This window comes from Triplophysa dalaica, chromosome 1 (assembly GCF_015846415.1).
Source record: "Triplophysa dalaica isolate WHDGS20190420 chromosome 1, ASM1584641v1, whole genome shotgun sequence".
In the NCBI taxonomy this organism is placed as follows: Eukaryota; Metazoa; Chordata; class Actinopteri; order Cypriniformes; family Nemacheilidae; genus Triplophysa; species Triplophysa dalaica.
Genome location: NC_079542.1, coordinates 23034690 through 23054068, shown reverse-complemented (window position 1 = coordinate 23054068; position 19379 = coordinate 23034690). Strand labels below are relative to the sequence as shown.

Below are 19379 nucleotides of genomic sequence, written 5' to 3'. Positions count from 1 at the left end.
AACCCAATTAGAGGTCTTTAAAATTGCATGGAAAGAGAGTGCAAGCTGTTACAAAAAGGCACTAAAAGCAGCAAAAGCCGAGCACTTCCGTAACCTCATAGAAAATAACAAAAACAATCCAAGGTTTTTATTTAGTACAATTGCTAAATTAACAAACAAACAGACTCCACCTGACCTGGGTATTCCGCCGCACCTTGGTAGCAATGAATTCATGAAATTTTTTACCGAGAAAATCGAAATAATACGAGACAACATAGCTAAAACCAAACCTCCAAGTTTGTCGGAAGAATTAGTTTCAACCGTCACCCAAAAAGAAAAGCTAGAGTGTTTTTCTCCTATAAATCAGGAAGATTTAATTAAAATTATTGCAACATCCAAACCGACGACATGCTTATTAGACCCCATTCCGACTACTTTATTAAAAGAGTTACTACCTGTGTTAATTGAGCCCATTTGTAACATAATCAACTCGTCTATTAATCTAGGACATGTCCCAGGACCCTTTAAACTGGCTGTAATTAAGCCTCTTATCAAAAAAACAAATTTAGACCCAAATGAACTTGGAAGCTATAGACCGATTTCAAATCTCCCGTACTTGTCTAAAATACTAGAAAAAGTAGTGTCAACTCAACTGTGTACCTTCCTACAAAATAATGACATGCACGAAAAGTTTCAGTCTGGCTTTAGACCGCATCACAGCACTGAAACTGCGCTCGTTAGAATTACAAATGACCTTCTTATTGCTTCAGATAAAGGAAACATGTCACTCTTAGTCCTGCTTGACCTTAGTGCTGCTTTCGATACTGTAGACCATAAAATACTACTAGATCGTTTACACCATTATATCGGTATTCAGGGACAGGCACTGCAATGGTTCAGATCTTACTTAACAGACCGATATCAATACGTCCATTTAAATGGGAAATCGTCAAATCTTACGCAAGTCAATTATGGATTACCTCAGGGATCGGTTTTAGGACCCTTGCTTTTCTCCATATACATGCTGCCCCTCGGCAACATTATTAGAAAACATGGAATTAGCTTCCACTGTTATGCAGATGATACTCAGCTATATATCTCATCAAGACCAGATGATTCCTTTAAGCTATCCAAACTGGCAGAGTGCATCGAGGACATAAAACATTGGATGACTAGTAATTTCCTCCTTTTAAACTCTAGCAAAACAGAAATATTACTTATAGCACCAAAATTAAGTAAACCAAATATCTCCGATTACAGCCTGCAAATTGAAAGTTGCACTGTTACTCCAACAAATACAGTTAAAGACCTAGGCGTTATATTAGACGGCAACCTGTCATTTAAAAATCACATCTCAAATATCACAAAAACAGCCTTCTTCCACCTTAGAAATGTTGCCAAATTACGAAATAGTTTATGTGTTGCAGACGCAGAAAAGCTTATTCATGCATTTGTGACCTCAGGGCTTGACTATTGTAATGCTCTACTTAGTGGTTGTCCTGTATCATCGATAAACAAACTACAGTTAGTTCAGAATGCAGCTGCTAGAGTTCTTACTAGGTCAAGAAAATACGATCACATAACCCCCGTTTTATCATCGCTTCACTGGCTACCCATTAAGTATCGCATTGATTTTAAAATTATTTTAATTACTTACAAAGCCCTGAACGGTTTAGCACCTACTTACTTAACCGAGCTTTTATCACGTTACAACCCATCACGCTCGCTGAGATCTCAAAACTTAGGACTTTTGACAATACCTAGAATAACAAAATCCACCAAAGGTGGACGAGCTTTCTCATACGTAGCACCTAAACTCTGGAATAGCCTTCCTGATACTATTCGAGGGTCAGACACACTCTCCCAATTTAAATCTAGATTAAAGACACATCTTTTCAGCCAAGCTTTCACTTAATGCATAGTTAATGAACAGCAGCTACGCTAATTATTCTCTTTATTCTCTTTCCGCCTCTGCCTCGGGATGCCCATCCCGAGGTAGGAAGAAGTTCCACCATGTCCAGACGACCGACAGATGCCCATCCCGAGGTAGGAAGAAGTTCCACCATGTCCAGACGACCGACAGATGCCCATCCCCAATTTGAGATTACACCAGATACAGCTGCAGACTGACTGACCATCCCAGCTCCATCTAAGGCAATTCCACCAGCTGCCAAGAGAAATATGACCATCGGACCATCCCAGCTCAGACCACTACATCCCCAACCAAGAGCAAAGACGGACTATTTGTCTTATTAATGCTGAAGTTACAATATTTGGTATTAAATGCTAAACTAAAATCACATGTCACCAGTCTGAGTGCAGCTATGACACGTCAGAGGGGATCTGGCCCTCCCGGTTGAGCCTGGTTTCTCACGAGGTTTTTTCTCCATTAATCAATCATTGGAGTTTGGGTTCCTCGCCACAGCAGGGCAGTGTTGGCCTGCTCACCGGGAGACTGCATTCATTCATTTATTTATTTAGAAATTAGATGTTATTTATTAGAATGAACTTACTCGTTGTATAAATACCATGCACTGTGCTGTGTTTTAACTTTTCTGTTTTTCCTGTTTGCCCCTGTAAAGCTGCTTTGAAACAATACACATTGTGAAAAGCGCTATATAAATAAACTTGAATTGAATTGAATTGAATTGAAGTCCAGAAGGGGTAGGGCTGGGTGGGGAAGTTCCAGCCCTTGGGGACCCGCCAGGGCGCGGAGCCCCAGGAGGCTTGACAGGGGTAGTCCTGGGGGAACTGTCATGGACCGCGGCTGGAATGCCGGGCTGGAAGACGAGATGCAGGGAACAATGACGAGACACGAGAAAGAACTATTCAATCTCACACAAAACCATAGGTTATGCCATGATTCCACTTGAGACAGGAATAAAACATGACATGGTAGTGGAACCATGACACAACATACGCATATACAAGTAAGTAGCCTTCAACTAAACTCATGTATCAATTCAATTCTTCAAATTACTTTTAGTGACGTATGCTTTTTGTGATGTGTGAATGGTTTATATTAGAATTATAAGATGCAGTCTGAATTTCAAACCCAAATACATTTGAAGTCTGCTCATCCTGAGAACCTTTAGTTGACTTTGGAATTTCCTCATTTAGCATCCACTCCTTGGCTCTCCATAAGCACTCTCTCTTTTTGAAGCCTGACAACCAAATGTGCATCATCAATCCTGCCTTCCTCTCCTGTTGCACTGATTAAATTCTCTCCATGTTGGCGGCAACAGGCTCTTGTAAGGTGCTATGTGATAACTGAGATTATGATGATGCACTTCTCCATCATGCTGTCGTTATTAATCATGTAAGAACTTGTTGCATTAGCATGGTGGCAGTTGCGGGATCTGCTTGGAGAAAAACAAACAGGGAGCCTCGCTGTCACTGCAAAAAGCTGTTCGTTCATCTGGTCCAATAGCAGTTTACTCATATGATAGAGAAGGCAGCCAATGCGATTTGGCGCTCTTTCGGATTCACAAACACAAGCATGAGCCAGAACAGCGTACAGAGAACGCTCGATGGCACCAAACTAATTATGTAATTATGCATTTATTAAAGCATAGGCATATATAGTACAGTCACAGTGAAAATTAGAGACAAATCCATATCCAAGTTTTGATTTATTTCCAGATGTAGAATATTACATTTCAATAATACTAAACCTCAGGAGTGACATAAAGTCATCCAACAGCAATGTGAAAGACTTGACAGCATGACAAGACACATGAAAACTGATATAAACACATACAAATTATTTTTATTTTTCTTAGATACATGTAAAATGTTACTGCTTAAAAGTGAATATTAACTTGTATTCTTAGCTGTATTTGAGGACATGGATAAAGACCAACTTTTCTGTTATTTTGTTATTTTGCGAATAAACGCAAATAGAAAGAATATTTTTATTTGAGTTTTGTGTGAAAGACTGCAGCAGTTGACAGAAAAAAACAAAAATTATAATTTTACCAAAATGCACGCCTATAAATAGTCAAAGCAGAAAAACTGAAAATAACTTTGAAATATATTTTGTTCTGCAGCCCATATTAATCTATATTAGGTCTACATTAATGCATGTACTCAATCATACCAATGCACAATGAGGGCTTGGTTGAGGATCTCTTCACACCAGTGACCAGATGAAGTGTGTACATCATAATCAACCCATCCGTCCCCTCCATATCTTCCTTCAATGTGCACCATCTTATCAGCACAAGCATCTTTTAATGAGTGCACTTTGTTTTGTTACATACATGCAGATCTATCTGTGCTCTTTTAAACTTTTATTCATTGCTTTCAGCTTAAGGCTTAAGCAGTCCTTCCTAATAACATGCGTATTGCCGGTTCGTTTGTTAATAAGGTCTATGTTTGACTGTGTTTGCAAATGTGCAGTCATATGTTTAACCTTTCTATGTCAATCTCCACATCTGTTCATCGATTATGTGTGTGTGCATCACTACAGCGCATATAAATTGGAAGGCCATAATTAAATGCACAGACCTCTCCACTATCACCTCCTCCAGCACCGCGCCAGTGACGCACGAGCCCGCAGCAAGAGAGTGAGTCATACAGCCCCCGGGAAGCCGCACCCCTCCTTCCTCTATCATTCTCTGTCTCTCCTTTTTATTTATTCCTTTGACGCTCGTTTTTTATCTTGTCCTATTTCTCTATTGTCCTTTCACTAACTTTGGTATTTGGTGTCTCTATAAAGGCTCTCGTTTATTCATCTCTCTGCTTTTACTTCAGGAAGTTATCTTTGTCGGTCCCTTTTTCTCAATTGTTTGCTTTTTAAGTCTCATACTGTCTGTCTACACACACACACAAACACATAATAGATCAGCCAAATCATTGGCCGTTGCTAATACCACACCATTCTCAATGGAGCAACCAATGTGAGTCTCATTGTCCTGACAATCCTCGTTACGGACTGCTGATCCCCTGCTAAGTCAACTAACCCTTTAATATCGAATATCCGGAGGGGGGAAAGCTTATTCAACAGCATCACCTAAACCTGATCCCTTTCCTCAAGAGATTCTTTGACATTTCGTTGACAGTTTATGTGGCAGTATGCAGTGTGAGAAGTATGCATGTGCTGTGTTACACGCTATAGCAACAGATGATCTGGGGACTAGAGGTAAGTGGATGGCAAGATCAAGCACATGGCTGGACACGTTTGCTGCTGTCTCAGTGATAAAATCTTTGTGATAAAATCCTGTGTGTGTGTGTGGTAAGACCGTTTTGAGGGTCTTAAAGTGTGACCAAGTCCATGCGTTTCAAAGGAAGGGAATGTTAGCGGGACGACATTGAAAAACTGTGTAGACATCTACTCTTGAACCGCAGTGGCCTCTATTTCTCTCTTCACCCACACATGTGCAATGGGGGGTGAAAGTGTGTGGGAGAGAGTCCAGTACTAAACAACGCAGTAAATCGTCGGGTCCAATAACATCAGCTCTATGGAACTACAACAACGAGAAAGAGGGAGTGAGGGAAACAGCAAGAGGGTGGGGTCATTAGACTAATGCATATTGACATGAAAACTGGAAATAAATCTCTGTTTATTTAAAAAGATCTACATTAAGATTCGAAGAAATGAGTGACGTCTTTTACATATTCACTGTCTGATTCGTGCATATTCTTCTCTGAATACGTGCATTTGTGCATGAACATGAGGAGCGAGTGTCTTTAGAGATTTCCCATCGCTTGCATTATTTATCTTTTTTCCCCTGAATTACACTTCACATTTCATTCATCTCCTCTGCTCCTCCCCATCCTCTCCTTCTTTTTCGCTCTGTGCTTCCGTCACACCCCATGGCTTTTCATCATTCTCTTCTTCCTCCCAGAACACTTTCAATTTCAGGCCCCTCCGTTTTTCTATTTACATTCACAATACATCAGTTTTTCAATCAAAGTTAAAAAAGGAAAATGAGCATTTATTCCTAATAATAATAGAGATATTCCTAATTTGAATATCACTTTATCATTTTGTGTGCTTGGTTTTAAGACAGTTCATACAGTTTCCACTGTTACACAGTAAAAGAATCATAGAAAAACAGTCACACCAAGAGGGTGAATAGATATTGGCACCATTTTATTATTTATTTTTAAGTGAACTATCCATTTAGACACTTTTAGAGTAAATTATTTATTAGCTGGTTATCAAATCATACAATTATTAATTTGGTCTCATAGGTGAGTTCTTCCAGAGAAGAGAAGAGTACAAGCTGAAAGTACACAAACAGCATATTGTGTCTATCATCATATTTCCCCATGCGGAACCAACGCTATTGATATAGCCGACAATGACAGATAAGTGGTACAATAGATTTTGTTTAAGGTGTTGACTTAATAAAACCTTAAATTGAATCTACACAAACACAGAATATCAGGAATGCACGTTGTGCCTGCGTCATGTCAAACTTGGAGGAAACCCTGTTTGAATCGTGCTTGTGTTTCACTTTGCTTGCTTCAATTGTTTGTGCTAAGCGTGGGCAAGAGGCCTCCTGTCAGATTTCCAAAGAAGGGCAACCCTCCCACGTCTAGTTGTCTGCAATGATTATAAACAGATTAATTAAAAAAGCATACTTGGAAGGCTTTGGGGATTGAAATAATGGCTGTTGTAGTGAGAGAGATTGATCTCGGGGAAGACCAAAATAAGGTAGATTCCACCTCATTAACTCCGAGTGAGAGCCAGGAGAACAGGCGATCAGTTTGCACCTCCACCCCCTATGCAAAGAACGCCTACACGGTAATTCCCTTTCTGCAACACAGTTCAGAATGAGGGAGCTGCAAAGATTTTCTTTATCAACATGATGGGATCATTGTGGGATAGGTCATCCGTCAGCCGAGTGCAGTTAATTCTTGGAGACAGAATGTACTTCTTCAGTTGTCTGCCGTTGCGTGACAATTGACATTCACTGGATGAAGATAATAGAAGCAGACATGTTGTTGCAGATACAATATCTTCTCCGGTGGGCGTGTAAAGCATTGTCAACTTATTTAAGCATGATTCAAATTCATTACATTCATGCTCATGTAAAAAATTGGCATGACAGCATTTTCTTATCTTCTTATCTCTGTCCTCTAGTCATCTAAAACCATTTACATTAACAAACACCCAAAACATGGTTAGTCGAACTTCCAAATGCCCTCAGACTCATAGTCTGTGTATTATTTCCTGTATTAATGACTTAAAGGGTGTGTAAATACGTAAGTCAAATCTTAGATTGATGTGAGTAGTAATTTTACTACAGAGGAAAACGGAAGGGGTTTTTGCACATTAAAAATCGTTTAAGTAATGGGTCTTAGCTACCACACAGTGAGCCAAAGAGGGCCCAAAGTAATGAAGAAAATGAAGGCATCATCCCAGTGCCCAGGATTATCCTGCTTTTTAGTCAAAGATTAAAATAAGAAGAAATGAAATCTAATTGTGTGTATGTCTTGCACAGAGTTATTGCTCTGACAACTGTCTGCATGCCTGTTGTATGCAGCAAACACTGAAAAGAAGATTATCACCCCAGGGCAAAAGTAATTTCATGGGTTTCACAAGTAGTACGATGTTAATTCCGCAACATAGCATTTACGGTTAAATATATACAGTCACAGAAAAACTTGAGAGACGTTTGGAAATTTTAGTTTAATTAGCATTTCTGTACTTTGGACATTCCAGTCCAGTGCCTGTTACATTTACAAACCAAATCAAACCTCACGAGTGACAAAGTCATCTACTGTATAATTTGACTATTCAAAGCATTCCTTCGTCCACAATTAATAAAATGACACGATCCAGGACCATAAAAAATCCACTGCATTCATAGCTGATTTTGCACCAGGAATGAATGATTCAATCTGTGAATTGTATGGGTTAATTGCATTTTATGGTTTGGGAAAAACAAGTGATGATGTGAATGTCCGGTTCCTTTGTATTTTGCTGTCAACGTGAAGCTGCATCTGGTCTTTCCCTACTCCGTGTTTTCTTGCCCTCTCCATTCGCCCGAAAACACCACCATTTCATTCATGCAGATCCCCTCCATTCATCTGGGCACTGCAGCGTAGCCAACGCTCGGGGTTCGATCAGCACGAACATTCTTATCAATGGAGAGGGTGACGTCAATGAGGCAGAGTGACGTGTGGTCACGTGGGCGCAGTGGGGCTGAAATAAAAACACGAAGAGCTGACCGTGGTGCTGAAAATATCTCCATAGCGCCGTGCAGGAAAGCCCAACTGTACAGCACACACACACGATATCACTGCACGAACAAAACATTAACATTCAAACAAAGCGATTCGTTTTCAAGTGGATTCCAACAGCGAAGTCCCGAGGCTAACTTATTCACAAAGTTCGAAGAGGACACAAGAAGTGCGTCGGCTTGCTCTCCCTCTGTCAGGATTCCCGGTAAGTCCCAGTTTTCTTTTTATAGTAACAGTCAACAGTAGTGACAGAAGGCGTGGGAAGACAAATATAATGTTGCCGAAATAACATAAATAAGAAACACTGACTGAAGCGTGACGATTTTACTAGAGTAGTTTGCATTTTATCTTAAAAATCAGGAACATACATTGCTGGTAAACACAGAAATGTTTCAGAAAAGTGTGAGGCTGGGGTGTAAATGTAGGCTATTTTAATGGTGCATTTTTAAGCTTAACATAGAAGAGACACGTCAAAACAATGCAGTAATGTGGACAGTTAAATAGAAAATAAAAATTAGAATTTCTGTTTTTAAACTCGGAACAATTCATCTTAAAATAAAACCCACTTAAGTGAGAAAAAGCGCAGATGTGCCCGCACATGACGACATTTGTGACGAGTTTTACAGTTAATGACTGGTATGATCAATAGCACAGCTCCCATAATGATTTTTACCACGCCCTTGCTCATTCTTTCATCATCTTTCTCATCACCATGGCATCTGATGCCTAAAATAACAACGCCGAATCCAATCACAAAAGCGGACCGGAGACAAAGAAATAAAAAAATATTACATTTGTTGGTTTGAGTTCAATAAGACTTGCCTATTCAAGTATTAGCTACATACATTACTTTACCCTCTGCCTTTGAGCAGATAAATGTTGACATGGAGTTATAAAAATGCCTTCCTTGTATGATTTTATACGATTTATATCGGTTCTATCATATCTTTTCAGTGTTAACCGGGTTGATTGGGTTCATCTGCGAACGTGACATGGCTTTCTTAAATATAAAATCTAACAGAGCAGGCTAAAATTAAAAGATTAGGCCAATTTAAGGACAAGGTTTAGAGACGGATTACTTGTGTGCTTAATTGATTAGAACTCCCCAGAAGAATAGAGTGTGTTACTGTTACAGTTGTGGTTACATCGTCGTATGCAACCAAAGACCAAATAGTTCTTCATGTTAAATCAGAGCTAGCTAGATTTTTTTGAGAATATTTTAAAGGTGCAGTTTTGTAGGCTATGAATGATATTACGTGCGATTTTAGACATAAGGCACAGCAAGCACATAACTTCAGTGAACCCCCCTCCAAAAGTGATGATAAGATGTTAATGCATTTGCGTCAGTACTTTTAATGTGACAATAAGGCTTGTGGGGATAAATCAGAGTTAAACACATATGTGTTACGAAGAACAATGTTTTAATCAAAGTATTGATTTACTTATCTTATTGTCAAACAGCGTGCGTTTATGCTAAGTGTTCGATTCTTTGGACTCATGCGAACATCGGATTATACTGTATTGCTTAAACTCCCACGGATAGGAAGGATTGACCGCTAAGGCGCTTTTTCTTCTGATGCTGATTATCAGTGTGCAAACAATCACATGCACGCGCCGCATCAGAGCATGAACCGCACAGCCTCAGAGAGCTGAGCCAATTACAACGCATTTGCGTTCAGCAAGGCAAGAAACATCAATGAAAGCCTACATACACCGATTTTTATGTTTGATGCATTCATTTCAACGTTTAAAATATTTGTTGCATAATTTAATGTTTTCAATGGATCTAGAAAGTATTAGAAATGTAGACATAGATAATTTGAAGAGTTTGGTTTTAAACGCCATTTTTAGAATTTTTCAAAAAACATGTTTTTTATTGTGCATTCCATTTAATAAAAAACATGATTTTTGAAAATGTTAAAAACGTAACAAAATCTTATTTTGGAACCAAATTCTTCATTTGTTACATTGATTAATATAAATTAACATGCTTTCAGGAATTCAAGAAAATAATTCATGCAGTTGTATACTTAAAAGTACTGGATTGAAGAAGTGCATTGAAAAACAGAACTGAATCATAAAATCTGCCTACCATTCTTAAATGTTTCCTGAACCATATTACTCAGCATAGGCAGAAAAATATGTTATGCGCAGTTGTGATTTTTGTAATATTTTTGCTCAGACTGAGATCATTTATTCACCAATATTTGGCTATTTTTTTAATAACAGTTCATCAATCAGTTAACTTTACGGAGTCACTAAATTTGCCACTAAATCATGTAACCATAATAACAACTTTTGTCTTTAATTTATGAACTCCCTCTCTCTTTCAGGCTCAACACCCTAAACGTGGTCATGACCTGGTGCCAACAAACTTCAAAAGTCCCAGGCATTTTCCTGTTCATTTTGTTCGGTCTTACAGTCAAGCCTGCATCCCTCAGTCCAGTGGCAGCAGACATAAACACAGTACGTGACCACTCTGCAACATTACCCTCTGCTCAGAAACAGGGTAAATATATTCAACAGGCTGAAAAACAAGTCATGCTGGATGATGCACCCGAAGAAGACGGTGAGCTTTTTAAAGACGTGGATCCAAGAACACTAGCAGCTGTGCTTCTTGAAGCCCTTAACAACTCTCAGAAGCAAAAGATTACTGAAAGAGAAGACAAAGGAGCAGAAGAGGAAAATGAGAGGGATCTCCAGGGTGCAGACAGAGACAGAGATAGCCATCAGGAGCTGGAACTGGCCATGGCAGCTGCTGTAGCGCAAGGAAAAGATGAGAAAGAACGAGAGGAGGAAGAGGAGAAGAACAGAGCCAGGGAGGAGGAACAGTTAACAGAAAAAGTAAAAAGCCACACCACCAGTCAGAAGATCCCAATAAAAGAGCCAGTGGCACCACAGGATGAGGTCACAAAAGAAGAGGTGATGAAGGATGAGGAGAGGCAGGACCCAGAGAAAGAGGGGTTAAGAGAGGAGGAAGAGCAGCTGAGTCCAGAAGAAGTGAAGAATCTGGAGACTATGTTAGAGGAATTTCAGAGTTACAGCACTGCAACTAAGAGAGAGCGTGACACTGTCCACAGGGAAAGTAGAGGGGAATATTTTGATTTCTTGGACCGTAACGGCCTAATGAACAATGAGATCAAATCCAAAGGCAATGAACTAGCACTGTCCAAGAAGAAGCTAAAGTGGCAGCTTGAGCAAGAGAAGAACAAAATTAAGCCCCCTCAAAAAGGAGGTAACTTCATGGATGACTTTAACAACAATTTTGCTGACCCAGAGGCGGAAGATGAGCAAGATCAGGAGGATGAAGAAGTGCTAAGCCCTGAAGAAGAGGAGACTCAGGCTAAAGCTGAGCAAGAGGAGGTACGCAGACAAGCGGCAGAAGCCCAAAGAGCCAAGGCGGAGGAGGAGAAACTCGCAGACATTGCATCTGACATGCTGCTGAAATACATTGTCAAACAAGACAAGAAAAAGGTTCAAGATGGTGCAGAAGATAAGCGCTCTGATGAGGAAGATACTAGCGACGATGAAGATATTGACCCACAAACCATCGATAAGTTGATTGAGATCTCAAGTAAGCTGCATCTTCCTGCCGACGATGTGGTTGACATCATCAGTGATGTGGAGAAGAAAAAGAAAAAAGATGCTCCTGAAAATTTGCCGTGGCAACGTCCTCTCGTGCCGCCTTCAGCCCCCGTGGCAATTTCCACTGTTCCCCAATTTCTGTTACGTAAACCACCTCCTTCAAAGCCACCCCGACCCAACACAAGCCCACTGAAAACCTGGTTTAAAGACAGGGCCTCAGTCAAACCCAGCCAGCAAGAAATGTGGACGAGGCAGCAGTGGCCCTTTCGTGCCTACCCTTCCTACAATTTCTACCAAAACCCCTATCGAGGGTATTATCCCATCTACATCAAGCCTCCAAAATCCAAATCCCACTACAAGCCAGCTTTCTCCCTCAATGATGTCCTGGGAAACTCTCTGGACTATGATTTTGATTACTCCTCCAGAAGAAAGTCCCGTCCCTGGGCGCATTCTCGTCCGAGGCCCCAACCAGCCTTTCAAAGGAACCTCTACTTCCCTAACTACATCGCCCCCCGGACTTTCAAATCCTTACCAATGCCTAAACCACGATCACCTCCACGTCGCTGGCCGTCCTTTAATTACTTAGCCCGAGCTCCTGTAGTCACCAGGGAGGATGATTACTATAGTCCACTGAGACAGACGCCGCATGACAGTGAAGAAGACCTTGAAAACTTCCTCGAGAAGGTCTTCGTAAAACATCCTCGGATGTTTCAGTGAGCAGTGCAGGGGGTGCTGAGGTGGAGGAAAAGGAGAAGAAAGACAAAGGAAGAAAACTAAAAGACTGTTCATTTCCAATCACATTGTGATTTCTTTCGCTCTAGATACGTTGCTTAACTTTCCGTCCGCTCTTTTTATCAAATGCTGTTATATATACAGTATATATATAATTTGAACAGCAACGTTTACCCTTAAACAGAACTTAAAACACAGCATTCAGGACCTTCACATCCATGCAGCCACATCTTCCACCCTCCTCCCCGTGAAAAGACTGAAGGACCAGCAGAGTCACCCGTACGGTGAGATGAAGGGGTGCTTCTGTCCATAACATCTACATAAGCTCTTAAATTCAGCATATCCCAAGAAGGCCTTTATAATGAAACAGTACAGTACAAAAACAATACTTTTATTTCATACAAAGATGAAATCTCATTGCATTGTGCACTTTCGGTGACTTGCTATTACTATGGAAACAAGTCCATCATGTAAGCCTTATCTCAGTGTCGCTTTTGTTTGTTTATTTTAGAAACCCAGTCGGGTCAATGTCATTGATCAATGTACAAGCATTGCAAAAAATATTTGAATTGCACCTTTATAGAGGGCATATACACAGATTAGAAATCGTACACCATCACAGTGCCATATTGGTGGAAATACATGTTATTCTAGATACCAATTGTATTGTCTTGTACCTCAGAATATTCCTCTCAAGCGTTTACCATTTGTGTGTTCCCTTGTGAAACATTGAGAACTCACTCTAAGTCTTGTATATAGAATTAGATTCTTATAGCAGTCCGCATTTTTTATTTTGTTGTTTCAGTATGTTTATACCATTGTTTTTTATGCAAAAAAAGATAAGAAGATGGTGGAAAGGACATTCATACATTCCAACAATTTGTAAGAAACTAAAGTTCTTTCATAGAAGCTCTTTTTAATAACATTTTTAATTGCCTTAAGACACTCTCTTCCCTTTTTCAGAGAAGCAGCTTTTTTTTTCATAGACCGACAGAAAGGTTTATTCCCATGCTCATAAGACTTATCAGTGGAGCTGCAGTGATCTTCCTTTGAAAAGTTGGTAACGCTTTAGATTACAGCCCGCAATGTAATGCATAATTAAACAGAATTTACAGCGTAACTGATTTTAAGATAATCTAAAAATAATAAAGGGATAAAAGTAGGAAAATGTAAAAAAAGATATAACATTACATAATAAATATATATTAGAATTTTTTTACTGTACATTTTCTCTTACCCCTTAATTTCTTAAATGTTGCATATTGTTTCCCTTTACCTACAAATATGTACTGTAGAGGTACATTATTGTTTCAACTACCGTTGCTGTAAATTCTGTTGAATTATGCGGTACATGGGCTGTAATCTAAAGTGTTAGAGAAAATTTTACAATAGAATTGATTTTATGAATAACTGTTGTCTGGCTTGTCCCTTAACCAGTTAAATCAATGGGCTAGTGCTCAATCAAAATAGCATAGACAATCTACTCTATTTAAAACTGATCACATTTCATATTGTAATATTGATTTGGATCCGAAATCAATCCTTGAACTCTGGTGTTCAATATATAAGTTTATATAAGTGCTTGTATAACAGAAGCAGGCTGTCAGTGACTAACAGCTAGATTTTAGAAAGAAACAATGTAAGTAAAAAATAACATTATAAATGGCACAAATGGACTGAAAAAGAATATCCAAAAGACAAAGGGGGAGGCATACACCGTTCTATTTTCTTTAAGTGATTTTAAGATAAGGGGAAAATGGACCAGTACTGCTGAAACAGTGTAGGAATGAGTGTCTGCACATTACTGTAAACTTGCACCTAAAATGTGTTGCTTCTTTGAAGACATTATAAGCATTGAAAAAAACCCAAAAAAATCTGAATGACTAGTGTACCAACGTAAAAAATGCCGTAAAGTCTTGTATGAGGAAAAACAGTTTAGATGTATCTTGTACGTACCATAATAAACATGCGTTTGCTGGATGTAAATAACTGCATGTTGATGACTAGTTTTGCTACACAGAGAAAAATAAATAAAATGGACTATTTTTTATTAAAGCTGTTTATTTAATTTCTTCTTGGAACATGAACATGGTTGTCAGATTTGTACTGCAGAATAACACCTCACAAATTTGTCCACATTACCTGTTATATTTGCGATTTCACAATACATGTAATACCCAGTAGAGGATTAGACATGAATATTCACAATCCCTCTCTGAACAAGTTCAACAGATGATCTCCCTTTGATCAGCTCATTTGATCACCAATTAGTCCAACAAACTGTGTGAGTCATAGAGTCAATCAATGTCACATAACGTCCCCCTCATAACATGCCAGGTTGCCATTTCTCTTAGCTTTGATATGCCTCATGTGTGCAAACAGAGACACACATCTCTTGGATATTATTAAGAGAGAAACATTATGTTGAAATTAGGATAGTTGAAAAGGATTATAAAGATAAGCAGCATGTAGGGCATGTAACATGAAAGTAAAACGGGCAGGAAGAGCACCACTAAGGCTCGATTCACATTTAGCATCTTTTCCACGCACATATTTGTTATTTTAAATGTAATTAAAATATGTGCATCATAGAGGATTCAGAATGAAGAGGCTGCATTAATTAATTGGGATGTAGTTTGATTTCAGGAGTGCAATTTTAGGACCCGAGTGAAATTTTGTCATTTGCCTTTGCATTTTTCTTAAAACTGTACCGTTTTTCTGTACAGTGAATTAAATATCTCAAAATATATCTCATCCATCCTTTCATCAATAACATCCACCACCGTACGCTTATTTCATCAGAGCATAATTTTCTACGGACGATGATTAATGACTTAATAAAGTGTATAAATAAAGTGCATGAATATAGAAATTAATAAATACAGACATATATGCAGAATAAAAGCGATATGTATGATATATTTAATGATTCATTTATTTGTTTATTGGTACATTTATCTATTTATTAATTTAAATTTAAGCCATTTTCAGTACATTAGTAAATCCACTGTATGCAAAGCGGAAAGTGTGCCTTACTCTCAAGTGTGCTGCCGCCATGTTGGTTTTTTGGTGCCGTTGCCATGGTGAATCGTAATATCAGAGCTCCATTAATGATGGCCTTTATAAGTCGTGTATCATTCATAGTGTAGTGTACTGAAAAGCATTACACAATTTTTTCCAAAATGATGACCAATGTAGTATTTTCCATTAATATGACTACATCAGCAACTGTTGCAAGTAAAACTGATACAATGCAAGACCAGTTTTCAAAAAACCAAAGAAAGGTAGATTTTTTTTAAGAATCATACAGAGAAGGAACAAAAATATGTTTATAACGTTGCTTTACAGACAAAAACTTTAAGCTTTCCGGCCGTTTCCTTGGTGAGCCGTGAAATCTGTGATCCATTGAAAAATATCTTCATGTTATTTCTGTGACCGTGCGTTAACTCTGGGTGTCTTTTGGGGGTTTGATTAAACTTACTCTTCAAACGGGTTCTGGAACCGACATACACAGAGTAAGCAAAGTTTGGGTTAATCAACCCAGAGTTCAGAGTTTAGCTGACGGTAGTTAACCCTTCTTTCTGGAAAACCCCCCTGCTTGTCACGACCATGAACCCTCAAAACCATTCTTATTCCAAACGTACAATGGGACAGTCAGCTTAAAGGTGAATTAAACGACTCCCTTAAAGTGATAGTTCAGCCAAAAATTAAAATTCGGTCATCATTTATTTCCCCTCTTGTCCTTTCAAACCTGTATGACACAAAATAAGAAATTTTGAAGAAAGTTGGTAACCGAACACCCATTAGCTTCTGTTGTATGGACACAAAACCAATGCAAGTGAATTGGTGCCGTCGCTGTTTAGTTACCAGCATTCTTCAAAATATCTTCTTTTGTGTTCTGTGAAAGAAAGAAAGCCATACAGGTTTTTAATTATTTTTGGGGAACTATCCCTTTAAGGGTTTTAAGAAATTTCTTAACACAGTACATAATGATTTTAATCATCAATGTAGGAAAAACTGTACAACAATTGAAGGACAAAAGGCAGGAAAATCAAACAAGGAGTGACAGCTTAAACTTCCCATAAATAGATAAATAAAAAGAGAAAAGATGAGGGTTTTGTTACACAAGCAGAAAATTAAAGAAACAGAATTAGAGAACCTGGAGAAGAGAAGATAAAGAAAATGACTGCCTAGCAAAATGATTGGTACAATTGTAATCAACAACACATAGCGTAAAAATAAAAAGATAATAAACAAATGGAGAGAGGTGGTAAAAATAATGTTAATAAAGAAAGTGAGGGGGTGGCAGCGTGCAAGAGAAAACAGGGGATGGAGAGGTTGATGAGGAGAGTGCAGCCCACGGAGGAGCTATGATTCATGAGTCACATGGTTAAGAGGTGAGTCATACTCTACTGCAGAACCCTCAGCCTCCAACACACTGGAATCCATTGTCATATTCACTTATCCAGACACAGCCATTGGGAAGAGACATTGTCAAATGTACCCTAACAGACTGTATAATAGCAGCCGAATCAATTAAATTAAAAAGAGAAAACATCTAACAACACGTGCTATATCCAATTGTACAAACAGGCAATTTTGTTTAACGACAAATGCAGAGAAAGCGTTTGCTCTCATCAAAAAGAGATCACTCACAAAAGAAAATAACAAATTTCATCCCCTGAAGGCTTGCCCGGAAAAGAGCAAATATGCACTATGTTCTTCTGCGCAGATATCGAATCTGTCCAACGTTTGCTGTGACTCAAAACCAAACACCCCCGAAAGAGAAAAAAGTAAAAGATCAGCATAATGGGAAAAACCCACGAAAAGCCCATATGTTCCGCCTCCGCAAAAAACAATCTCTGCCAAGTCCATCAGCGTGTTGGCTGCGAAGTCTTCACATTTCATTATGGAGGTGGGAAGCTCTGGGGTGGGTTTGCCTGTAACTGCTGTAACACAGTCAGCATGTCTTTTCAAATGCTTATACTGGCAAAAAAATGTGTTTATTAAAATGAAATGTCCTGCTATCAAAAACCTGAAATAATGTAAAAATCTATCTTTAATGTAAAATTAAATAAATATCTTATGGGGTATAGACCACCATGTCCTACAATGCCTTTCAGGTTAGCCTTTATGAAGATACAGAGGGGTTACTTAAGAAAGATTGTTTGGTTGCGCCTCACTCATTATTACGGACACAGAGTAACTGTCCATATGGATAATGGCAAAGGTGTAAGATGTTATTAAAAATTCATCGTGAGGTAAGCAGAGAGACCAGGCAATTATGAGGAGCGGGAGAGAGATGGGGGAGACAGTAAGAGAATGTTTGAGAGAAAGAACCTGCAGAGACACTTCTTGGCTGAGACTCAGTTACAGTGGGGATGTGCTGGTGCCAGATCCATGGAAAAAGACTAATTCGGGGGAGAAATGAGAACAGTCATCCATCTAATGGCTCAAACTATCAGTTTGAGAGCGGCCTAATATACTTACTGTCATATAAAGTGCTTCACCTAAGCCAAAAGTTTTTTCAATAACCAAAATGACAAGTTTAATTAATAAAATTAATTTCAAATTCCAGAAAAATACTGCTTTACAAGATAGCCTTGATTGAGGTCATTACAATGATTTTGTCATTTACTTGCAAATCAACCTAATCAATTCTAAAAGTGCAAGGCTTCTGTAAATCCTGTTGTGTTTTACAGCAAAGATACTTGGCATTATGTAGTTATGCTTACTTTTGAGGTCTGTGTGAAAGCACATGCCGTTGTCCCTAGAATTTTTTGCTGTCCACTGAGAAAGAGAATAAAGGAGGATGTTCTGACCAACAGCTGATCTTATATTTAGACAAAAGCAGTAAAGACTGCAAACACGCTCAGCAGCTATATCACCCTATAGCCCAAGACTGGTTGCCTAGTGAAGCTGGATGGGAGACCTCCTGGGAAAAGCTAGGTTGCTGCTGGAAATGGTGTTAGTGAGGCCAGCGGGGGGCGCTCACCTTGTGGTCTGTGTGGGTCCTAATGACCCAGTATGGTGAAGGGGACACCATACTGTAAAAAACCGCCGTCCTTCAGGTTGAGACGTTAAACCGAGGTCCTGACTCTCTGTGGTCATTAAAAATCTCATGGCACTTCGCGTAAAAGAGTAGGGGTGTAACCCCAGTGTCCTGGCCAGATTCCCTCCAATTGCCCTTATCAATCATTGTCTCCTAATATTCCCCACCCTCTGAATTGGCTCTATCTCTCTCTCCTCTCCATCGATAGGTGGTGTGTGGTGAGCGTTGTACTGTGGCAGCCGTCGCATCATCCAATACACAATAAAGCGCTATATAAATGATTCATTCAAATTGGTGCAAACCTTCACAGTAAGGAGGAAAAGACAAAAGGTTTCCAAAAAGGGATGAAAATACAAAAAAATGGACAAGACACTTTGCTACTGAGGGATGAAGCAGAATAGTGAACAACTGTACTTATTGTCGCTGTCCTTTCAAAACCTTGGATTTCCAAATTCACTGTTTTCATGAAATGGAAAAAACACTGTAAAAGTGTTTTTTATGTTTCAACTTAAAGAAATTAAGTCTGCCTCAAAGATATTAGTTATTACGTGAATTTGATGCAAAATTGTTAAGTTAACAAAACATTTTAAGGCAGTCTGGAAACATTATTTTTTAAGTTAAAGCAACAAATCATTTTTAGTCTACTTTTAAAAAGATTAAATACTGTATTAAAAAGTGTTTTGAGAACACTTTTATTGGTTCGATATTAGCAAATTACAAATATGAAGGCTGACACGAAATATGGAGATATGAAGTTTCAGAAAGGCAGCAGCATTATGTAAATAACAAATAGAGCAGGAATAAACCCGGCACCTTTTTTAGCCTTTAATACTAG

General features: G+C 38.8%; 1 protein-coding gene across 1 annotated transcript; it reads left to right on the top strand.

Annotated features, from left to right (window-relative positions):
• The first annotated feature begins 8193 nt into the window (after window positions 1–8193).
• vgf (VGF nerve growth factor inducible) lies at window positions 8194–14579 on the top strand. Its single transcript, XM_056753023.1, has 2 exons — window positions 8194–8380; window positions 10509–14579. Exon 2 carries the CDS (start codon window positions 10531–10533, stop codon window positions 12475–12477), a length of 1947 nt encoding a protein of 648 aa, XP_056609001.1. The 5' UTR covers window positions 8194–8380; window positions 10509–10530; the 3' UTR covers window positions 12478–14579.
• Window positions 14580–19379: the final 4800 nt, after the last annotated feature.

Coding starts and splice junctions, on each gene's coding strand:
- vgf (XM_056753023.1), top strand. CDS start 10,531: ATGACCTGGTGCCAACAAACTTCAAAAGTCCCAGGCATTTTCCTGTTC.